The sequence below is a fragment of the Pezoporus occidentalis genome, unplaced genomic scaffold, assembly GCF_034315485.1.
Source record: "Pezoporus occidentalis ecotype Australia unplaced genomic scaffold, CSIRO_AGI_Poc_V1 ctg399, whole genome shotgun sequence".
Classification (NCBI taxonomy): domain Eukaryota; kingdom Metazoa; phylum Chordata; class Aves; order Psittaciformes; family Psittacidae; genus Pezoporus; species Pezoporus occidentalis.
This window is the reverse complement of record NW_026915723.1, coordinates 105060-114974: the sequence shown is the minus strand read 5'-3', so window position 1 is coordinate 114974 and position 9915 is coordinate 105060. Positions and strand designations below refer to the sequence as shown.

The 9915-nt window shown below is 52.2% G+C and overlaps 2 protein-coding genes across 8 annotated transcripts; both read left to right on the top strand.

Moving 5' to 3' along the window:
* Nucleotides 1-343: 343 nt before the first annotated feature.
* Nucleotides 344-4961, top strand: CIRBP (cold inducible RNA binding protein). 6 transcript variants are annotated; one of them, XR_009967425.1, is made up of 8 exons: nt 344-490; nt 1095-1203; nt 1299-1405; nt 1739-1877; nt 1966-2050; nt 2180-2244; nt 4563-4667; nt 4812-4961. XR_009967425.1 is itself a non-coding variant. In XM_062632784.1 (7 exons), exons 2-7 carry the CDS (start codon nt 1101-1103, stop codon nt 2677-2679), a joined length of 519 nt encoding a protein of 172 aa, XP_062488768.1. In that variant the 5' UTR covers nt 344-490; nt 1095-1100; the 3' UTR covers nt 2680-3415. The 6 variants fall into 6 exon arrangements, 4 of the variants coding, with proteins under 4 accessions (XP_062488768.1, XP_062488767.1, XP_062488766.1 ...); XR_009967424.1 differs by having other exon boundaries at nt 2177-2244; XM_062632784.1 differs by lacking the exons at nt 4563-4667; nt 4812-4961 and adding an exon at nt 2663-3415 and having other exon boundaries at nt 2177-2244.
* Nucleotides 4962-6879: 1918 nt separating this feature from the next.
* FAM174C (family with sequence similarity 174 member C) lies at nt 6880-8834 on the top strand. Of its 2 annotated transcripts, none has more exons than XM_062632781.1 (3): nt 6880-7260; nt 7584-7700; nt 8265-8834. In XM_062632781.1, exons 1-3 carry the CDS (start codon nt 6968-6970, stop codon nt 8266-8268), a joined length of 414 nt encoding a protein of 137 aa, XP_062488765.1. In that variant the 5' UTR covers nt 6880-6967; the 3' UTR covers nt 8269-8834. The 2 variants fall into 2 exon arrangements, with proteins under 2 accessions (XP_062488765.1, XP_062488764.1); XM_062632780.1 differs by having other exon boundaries at nt 7539-7700.
* The last annotated feature ends 1081 nt before the right edge of the window (nt 8835-9915 follow it).

Sequence of the window (9915 nt, the reverse complement as noted above, 5' to 3'; positions counted from 1 at the left end):
CCCCTCAGGCGGCCCCTTTGTCTGCAGCAGCCACCGCATTGCCGCGAAGGGCGCGAAACTGGGGCAGCGCGGACACGCCCCCCGGGAGCCGCGGCAGCCAATCAGCTGCCTCCACTTCCTTCCTTCTCACAGGGGCTCTCCCCGCCAATGGCTTCCGCGCTCCCAGCCAATCGGCGCCGCCCTCCGCGCCCCGCCCACACGAGGGAGGCGGGGCCTTGGGAAGGAAGCTGCGGTTTTGTGCCCGCGCCCCCCGCCCCTCGCCCCCCGCCGCGCTCATGAATATTAACGAGCTCCGGCCCAACCAGGAGGCGCAGCGGCGGCAGCGCTTTGGCGTCGTCACTCGCCCCGCCCCGCCGCGGGGCTAATCTGCATATTCACGAGGTGGGCGGGGAAAAGCGCCGCCGTATATAAGCCACCGCCCCGCCGGCCCCTCCGCACATCGCGTTGAGGCTTTGAAGTGCTGCGTGGACGCTGCTGCGCCAGGGCACCGGTAAGGCGCCCGCGGGCTGCGGCCGGGCTGGGCCGGGCCGCTCGGAGTGCTGGAGCGAAAGCAAACGTGTCTTAGGCGTGCAGGGCTTGGTCCCCGGGGCAGTCCGGGCATGGCGCCCGCCCGGCGGCGTGGCTGTGATCCGGGACGTGCGGGGAGCCCGGCGGAGCTATCCCGGCTCCTTGCCGGGCAGGAGAAGGGGCCGGGAGGGCCGGAGCGCTCCTTCGGAAACAAAATGGCGACAAACCTCCACCGTGCAAAATGGCGGCTGGCGGGAGGAGGGGCGGTGGAGTGCGCCTGCGCCGGTGGGCGGGACGTGAGGGGCGGTGCTGGCGCTGTGGGGCGCGCATGCGCCGTGGGACCCGGGGAGCGGGCCCGGCGCTGGGACCCCCGCGGGGAGCGGCGGGGCCGGAGCGGCCTCAGGGCCCTGGCCCGGGCCTCGTCTGGGCCGAGGCTCCGCTGGCCGCGGGTCCCGGGCCGGTGTGTGGGCTCTTTCCTGTAACATAAATCGCTGCTTCCGTGGAGGTGGAGCGTGTGCCCGGTGCGAGGCTGTTGCAAACCGTTCCAGCTTTGTGGGAGTATTTAATTCGGGCTCTTGGCTCCGCAGGTCAGAATGGCATCAGATGAGGGAAAGCTCTTTGTCGGAGGGCTGAGTTTTGACACCAACGAGCAGTCGCTGGAGCAGGTCTTCTCTAAATACGGACAGATCTCTGAAGGTAAGGCTGCAGCATCCAGCTGGGTGTTCTCACCCGTTTTGTCTCGTTGCACTGGTGCTCATGGCTTTGGTTTTTCTTGCTTACTCTCTTTGTAGTTGTTGTGGTGAAAGACAGAGAGACTCAGAGGTCCAGAGGTTTTGGCTTTGTCACTTTTGAAAACATAGATGACGCTAAAGATGCGATGATGGCCATGAATGGGAAGGTAAGGAGGCTTTGGAGCAGCTTCTTTGTTTCCTATAGCATACTAAGAGAAGCATGAGGGTTATGTAGAAGAACAGATGAACACAGTTTAATTACAAGTTACTAAAGTTGTGCAACTTCACTTATGTGACTAAAAAATAACGCAGCTTTATAGGAATACCTGTATATACCTGAAGCATTAATTGTGCATCTGGATTAATTAATCAGTGTGAAATAAAACCATTGTAAGAACTAGTAGCATTGGATACTGCATAGCTGGTAGTAAAAGCGTGTAACTCATTGTATATGTTTTTTGCTGTTTAAATACTAAATTGGTGTATTTTCTGTCTGCCAGTCTGTAGATGGACGACAGATCAGAGTTGATCAGGCTGGGAAATCATCAGAGAACAGATCCCGCGGCTACAGAGGGGGCTCTTCTGGGGGCAGAGGCTTTTTCCGTGGGGGCAGAGGTCGGGGCCGTGGCTTCTCCAGAGGTGAGTGGACGTGGATCACTTGAGGCGTGGGGGGCAGTGGTGGTGGTTGTCAGGATGCTTAGAAACCCGTGACCTGTGTTTGTTCAAGGTGGTGGTGACAGAGGCTATGGCGGAAGCAGATTTGATTCCAGAAGTGGGGGATATAATGGCTCCAGAGACTACTATAATAGCAGGTAAAGTCATCCCACGTGCTAGTGGGCTGTTGCAAAGCTCTTTAAGCTCATTGCCTCGTGGGCATATGTGTCAGTAGGCTCCAGGAGCAGTTGAGCAAATATAAAGCGGGTGAATGTTTCTCACAGCAGGAGTCAAGGTGGCTATGGAGACAGGTCATCAGGAGGATCATACAGAGACAGCTATGACAGTTACGGTAAGCCCTGGTTCAAATGGGAATGACAAGTACGTTTGCTGTAGGAACTCTAAACCTTCTGACCCTGTACTTTTGAGTCTGGAGATGCTCAGTCGGACTGTACCGCTATTGCTGTTCTTGCCCGTAAGAACCAATCTGTCAGGCTTTGGACGTGGTTGTGCCAGTTAAGTTTCTAATTTGTAATGCATGTGTAGGAGTTGCTTGGATCTAAGGCAAAGGGAGCTTTTAAAATACATTCCTCAAGCTTGAGACTAAAGACAAAACTCAGATGCCCTAACAAACTTTAATCAAGGGTGGGGGAAGTTCTCTTGCGATGTAGCCCACTAGCACTAGCTTCTGAAATAATGCAAGGGAGTAAAATGCTGGAACTTGTCTATGCTTCAGTGCCTTTACAATTGTGCCTGCTTCTTGTCCTCAGCTACACACAACGAGTAAAAATCCTTCCTGACTCAAGATCGTCCTTCCAATGGCTGTATTTATAAAGATTTTTGGAGCTTCGCTGAAATGGTTATTGTGTAGTACATCTACTTGTATTTCCACTTTTGTAGTATTATCAGTTTGAATCTTGTCAAACACAGCCTGACAGCTTCTGATACGAGATGGTCTGATTAGACTTTCCTTTTAAGAAAGCTCGGCTTTCAAGTGTTTTTAATCTTTTTTTGAAAGCACTTCACGTTTTATTTTGCCCTCCCATGATGAGCCAAGGTTTTTTCTCTTTTGTAAGTGGTGAAGTTGGGGCCCCCATTCAGTTTCTTTTGAGATAGAAAGGACCTTTAATTCAATGTTCACTGGAAGCTGAACAAGCTGTGGACTTACCTTTTTTTTAAGTGCATTACCTTCGTCTTTTGTAACATTCCTTTAGTGTAGCAAGGTAGGAATGCAGCCTGGGTACAGATTGGAAGGCAAACCACCTTGATATATCTAAAGAGAAACTTGCTTGTATGTTCAACCTGCATAACGGTATTTTTACTGTTGTAATGATGTAAATTACCCAGAAATAGACTTGCAAACTTACCATAAAAGAGGTTCTTGAAAATGTTTATTTATATTGTCCTTTTTTACTGGAAGAAATATGCATATTCCATTGATATTGTATTTGAAGTGGTAAAGGATTCTTGTATACAGTTTTCTTTGGCTTTACGAAGCCTATTAAAAGACCGTCTGAAATGAACTCTGCTCCTGACATGTACATTTCATTGCACAACACAATCCTTGAAGACAAAAGAACAGTCTTTAGTAGAGGATGTCAGAGGAGAAGCAAGTGGCAGTGTAAGAGCAAGCCAGAGTTATTGACCAGCTGCTAGATTCTAATCTGAATCGGTCTTGACATGTGAATTGAACATACTTTCACATACGAGGACTGAAAGCACATGCTGTTGGATGCTTCAGCACTCAAAGCCTAAGTCAGCAGCTGAGGGAATGCCAGTGTTAGGTAGGATGATTGATGTTTCCTTAATGCTGAAGTAGCCTACATTGACAAGCTGTAGTAAAGAATCAGTCCTTTAGTAACTGGACTCGGTAGGAACTTGAAAAGTGTTCACTGGTAGGTAAATTGCCGTGATTAGGTAGCTTTGTCATTGCCTTACAAGTTCTAAGAATTCTTTGCTAGCATATGAAAACTGCAGTGTCCTTGGAGAAAAGAAGTGTTGTGCCTCCAACAGAAACCTCTGAGACGAAAGCTGCTCTCTTGGCTAGTTCATATGTGGAAATAGTCCTGTAATTCGAGGTAACTCCTTTTGCTCATGTCCGCATCCTTCCTCTTGTTGAGAGCTCATTTGAAAGTCTAATGTACCTGTGAAATATTCCTTTGGCAATTTTGGTCAACTGAGGGAAAAATTGTAACCCATGCCGTATGCAACCTTTGGCTTGTGGCACAACTTCGGTTCCACAGATCAGAGATGGGCATGCAGTCATGTCTTGCTAGTAGGTATGGAAGCAAGATGGGAAATGAATTCCCTGACTCGATATGTGTTCATCTATTGAGAATCTTTCTAGACTTCATTAAGTTGCTCACTTTAATTGTAGCTTTCTTTGCCATCCTACTTGTTGCCATTAACTTTTTCCCATAGCCCACACCTCCTAAGCAGCCATGTCAAAGTGGTTAACTCTCTGCTTAGGGATCAAATGATACATTGGCTGGTGTGTCCAAGGCATCAGCCAGCCCGGAACAGTTTTCCCAGACTGTGCTTCTGTGGTGTGATGGGTTCAGCGAATGGCTTGTGAAACCCTTGTATCTGATGTGACTCGTGCTGGGGGAGGCGGGTGGCAATGTGAAGTCTCCAGCTGATACCTCTATTAATGCACCTTTGCTTTGGCAGGCTGAAGAGAGGAGGGATACTCAACACTGAAGCCGAGTGGGGATTTGAGGAAAGGAGAGCCTTCGTTCTGAGGAATCGGGACCAGCATGGGAGTTTGCCACCCAGGTAAGGTCTCTTCAGTCCCTTTGCCTGAACCAGCAGGTTCTCCCCGTTTCTCTTAGTGGTGATGTCAAGACTGGTGTTTTTTTAGGTGAAAATTTCCATGGGTTTATGTCTCCCTTTAAATTCTATGTCTTCATTTCATTGCAGCAATGAAATTTATCAGAAGACCCAGAAGAATGGCCACTGACTGGAGAGGTGAAGAGCTTGGAGCAGGGGTGTATCTGGTCTTTTTATATAGATCAATGGAACAAGGCAATTAGTTAAGCTGGAATAAAATACTGGAATGTGGAAAAAAAACATGAATCTCCATAGTGCTTTTGTGGGGAAAACACAGGAATATTGGATGTGGCCCAGGTGTAAAAGAGGATCTGGGTATCTGGTGTATAGCCCAGTTAAAAATACAAAATGAAACCTGTGCTGTTTTGGTTGGGGGGGTGAACGGAGAGCACCTGCAAGGGCAAGTTTGGGGAAGAAAGTCAATTGCATCTCAACCTTCATTACGTGAAGGTTGTGCGTCTGCAGAGCTTCAGTTGTTGAAGGGAGCTGTTGACTGAGAAGTCACATGAACAAGGAGCTGGTGTTTGTAGAACAGAGGCTGATCTTCCACTTGAAATGGTAGAAAATACAAAAGTAATTTGCACTTAAGTGCTAAATCTATTTTTTGAGTTTGGATAATGATTTCCTTCCCCATGCATCGGAGCAGTTGAAGTTCTGCTGATGAAAGCTCAGATGTGTTTCTGCTGCTCGCAGAGGTAGCAGCTTAGATGACTTAATTGCTGATGGCCTGGCATGGGGCTCCAAAATGAGAGTGAGACCTGCCAGAGCCACTCTGTGACCTGATGCTCAGGAAACAGAGAGGTCTTGTTCTCAGCTCAAACCTGAAAACTTGGCAGCTCAGTAATGAGGATTTATGCTGCCAGAGAGGCTGGTGGCTGTGAATGTGTTTTAGGCAGCTTTAAAGAGAATGGGGCAGGAGGCTGCCCTGGTATTGTAGGCCAGGAGGAGGGGTTCTGATGGTCTTTGCTACCCTGCCCACCTTTTTTTTGTGTTGAAAGAGCAGTTGATTGCTTTACCCTGCCTTTCCCCCTTTTTACTGTTGCCTCTCTGGCTTTTGGTTGTGCTTTGCCCTGCTTGGAGGACACTCTTAATAGTGTGTTACGCAAAGAAGCCTGCTCGTACAGCTCGAGTGACTTGGGAGACATCACATGGGTCTGGTGACAATGCCAACGAGTGCTGCAGGGTGTTTGAAGGGCAGAGTTGATGGTGTGTTCTCCGGGCTCTAAAGCCTGGTTATTGAGGCAGGCTGGGGCTTGCCAGCCTGCTGAGGTGTAGCTGCTGCTCCTGCTCTGTTCCTTGAGTCAGCTCCCCTGAGCAGGCAGCAGTGATGGAGGTGCGGGATGCTTGGCTGGTATAAATAAACTAATTAAGTGGTAAAGCAGCTTTAAAACCTTGTGCTCTCATTAAGAGATGCTTTTATCTTGCTGGGGAGTCCCAGGCGAAAAGGAATTTGCATGGTGGCGAGCAGGGGTCTTGCTGCTTTAGAGCCATCGGGACTATGAGAGCCCTGGGGCTGCTTGTGTCTATGGAATGGGAATGATTATGGAGCTTCCTTCCTCAAACCTTTTTTTTTAACCTTTTTCAAATTACCTGAATGAACGGGATTTAAAAAAAAAAAAAACAGGCACCACATTTTGGCTGCTGTGTCCAGCATGGGGATGTGCATGGTACTGGAGGATTATATCACAACATGAGAATCCTTTGCCAGCCGGGTGTTGAATCAAATTCAAGCTGGAAACACCAAGTGCTATTTGAAAGCCCTTCCTTGAGACCGGGTGCTTAAACGCAGGCAGAAACCATCGACAGCGACCCGCTGCTTTTTGGCAGTGCTCGTCGTGGCGCCGGGTGGGTTGAGGGAGCCGGGATACGGGGCTGCATGCGGGGTGAAGGGGCCGGAGCCTGTCGCGACATCTGCGGAGGGGGGGGACACCGTTCCTATACAAAACGCCGTTTGCTTCCTCGGGGGAGCTCGCAGCCAAGCGGTGGCTGAGACCCCGGAGCCGCTGTGCGGGCTTAGAAACGCTGGGAGCGGCGGCGCTGAGCGGGGAGCGGCCGCCCTCGGAGGCGGAGCGGAGCGGAGCCCGGTCGGTCGCGGCCTGCGGCTGGGCCGGCCCGGAACGGCGCTGCCCCGGAACGCGGCGTGCGGCTCCGCCGGGGCCGGCCGGGGCCTGCGCTGCGCGGCACCGTCCCGCCGCCTTCCTGCGCCCGCCCCGCCGAGGCTCCGCTCCACGGCGCCCGGCCCGGCCATGCTGCGGCCGGAGCCCCTCTGCCTCCTCTTCCTCCTCGTCCTCCTCCTCCTGCCGCTGTCGCACGGCGGCCGGGCCGCTCCTCCGCCCAGCCCGGGCCCGAACAACGCCACGGGCGCCACCCGGGCGGCCGCGGGTAACGGCACGCAGCCGAGCCCATCGCCGGGAGCGCGGCGCCCGCCAGGGTCAGGGCTGCTGCCGGGGTCGGGGCTGCCGGTGCTGAAGCGGGCGGTTTATGTGCTCAGCGCCCTCTCGGCTCTCGCCGCGCTTTATTTCCTCCTGCGGGCGTTCCGGTGAGTGCGGCCCGGCCCGGGGAACAGCCCCGCCTTGGCTCGGTCCCCTTCCCGGGGCCCCGCGGCCGAGCCCCGTTTGCTTTGGGTTCCCCCTCCCTCCTCCTCCTGCCGGGCCGGAGCTTTGCTTCCCTGCGCATCCCCTTTGCAGCGGGGGTGAGAAGCGCTGCTATGAACTTACAGCGCTGTTAATTACCGCAGGTCATTAGCAGCCATGAAACGCCTCCCAGCCCAGTTCATTTAGGCCCCGTTTCCCTCACCCTGCGCTCTGTGTTCCCCAGCCCTAGGTCAGAGGGAGCCAGAAACGAGCGAAAAACTCATTTCAGGTTGAAGAAACCTCAGCGGAAGAAATACGGGCTCCTGTCGAGCTACGACGAGAACACGGAGATGGGCTCGCTCGACAGCGACGAGGACACGGTGTTTGAGATGAGGAACCTGCAGCGGTAAGCGCCTGGTTTGTGCGTTTCTCTCCTCCTCCCAAGGGGCTAAAGCTCCTTTCCTATGGACGTGGGAGCTTTGGCACAGATCCTGTAACCAGAGCTGCATAAATTAACACTTCTGTGTGTGTGTGTGGTCTGCCTGTGTTGGCACACAGGCTTCATCTCGCCTTTCTTCGTCTGTGTGACCAAGTGTGCTGAAAGGGACGTGCTCCGGGTTGTTTGGAGCACTGCTTTGTGTTCAGCTGGCCCCTAGGAGGGACAGAGCCCGTGTGTCCAAGCTGAGACAGGAAAACAAAACCTCCTTGTTTTCCCAATACAAGAACTTCCCCTAAGCTAAACCTCCCGGTGCCGTTGAGGCATCCATTCCTGCTTTCCCAGTGCTGTGATTTCAGCCCCTGGATGACACCCGTCGGGTTTCTCTGGCAGGTGTTTGAGGCTGAGGAGGAACCTTGCCCGGGTGTGCTGGCTGCCTGGCCCCTCAGCTCCCCCAGCTGTCGTGAGGTCGGTAGTGATCTGCCACGCTCTCCCTGCTCACACTGATGCTGGGTGTCTTCTTCTTCTTCCCAGGTGATTTGGGACCAACGGCACAGACTGACCAAGGGGCTGCAAGTCCAGCGGGATCACCAGTGCTCGAGCTTTGTTTTCTATCTTTGCTTCAAATGACTATTAACGAACAGTCCAAACACTTCCATAGCTGGGGTGGGGGAAAGGGGACCAAACCTGTTTTCTTCACACGCATTTTTAGGGAAAGGTGGAGCTGCAAGCGAAGTGATGCTGCCTTGGGTGCTGTTACCTGCATAGGGAGGTGCTGAGGAGAACGTGACTCCCGGATGGATGCTCAGCCTTTGTAATCTTTCCACTCTGGACTCAAGTGCTGCAGCTGTGTGTTTTATAGGTGCTCACGTCCCTCTCTACTTACTGTGGCAGTCAGCTTGATGTATCAGGCAAGTGGGTTCCTTTACAGGCTGATCCTTGTTCCTTCATGCAGCATTAGGTTACTTCTTTTGGAAGCGTCTCTGTAGTCAACTCTGATCTGGTAGGAGCTGGGAGAACTCCTGTTGTCTGTTACACTAGTACTGGGTGTGGACAGTGTCCTGTCAGTTCCAAGTATGAGTTAAATGCATCGATTTGCTTCTAGTTGCAGGGTGAGCAGTTACATGAGGTAGTCCCAGGTCATGACATGAGTTTACAAAGACATGTTTACAAGCAAAAGGTGCCACTTAGCCCCGAGGAGCAGGTCCCCAAAAGAGGAATCAGGCTTGTGGGGTGTTCAGACTGTTCTGCCCAGCTCCCTTGGGCTGTGACGTGGACCAAGCTGCGGGATGCTGAGCTGCTCTCTCTGTGATCACCTGAGGAAGAGCTGGAGCCCTACAGTTTGGCTCGGGCGCCTTCACTGCTGGTGTGATGAGTGACCTGTCTCTGAGCATCTGATGGCTGGAAAAACAGGACCCAGACCCCTGCAGGTTGTGATTCTTAAACCAAGACAACCCTGGCTCGGAATGACTCTCTTCTTGAAGGGTACTGGGGTTTCACTCCATTTGCTGGTACTCACGCTGTGTTCCAGTGTCCGCCCAGGAAACTGGGATGTTTCTGTGCAGCCCATCCTGTTGGTGTTTGGGTTCTTAGAGTCCAGGACCAAATGTGAATGTGTTAGAAGGTCATTGTTAGGTGGAGCTGCTGCTACAATGGTGAAACTGCTTGCTCAGTGCTCCTGTTTAGGGCATATTTTAAGCTTGAAGGGAAGGCCCACCCTTGAAAACTATGGGTACTGCAGACCTGTATCCTCAGGTCCCACCCCACCCAAAACTGGTAGTGCCTTTGTTAGGAGAACCCAAGGGAGTTACCCTGCAGGTCAGGGAGTTCCCTCATTGACCTCGCCTTTGAGATGAAGTTTGAGAAAGCTTTGGAGTAATGGTTCCTTCCTTTTAGCTAGCAAATCCTCTGTACGTAAGGGGACAAACCTTAGCAGAAAGAGCTGTCCTTAACCAAACAGCAAGGGCGGTTCTGCAGGGGGGTCTCTGGTGCTCTGAGGCCCCTCCTGCCGTGGTTGAGGGAGTGATGTGTGATCCTGGTGCTCTCCGGTGTGAGGGGCAGCGTTTCTCTGTGCAGTGGGTGAGGTTTCCTGGAGAAGCATCACTCAGATGCTGTCTTGCACACGTGCAAAGATTTTAAATATATATATATATTTTTAGTATTTTAGCTGTCATGTGAACACAGC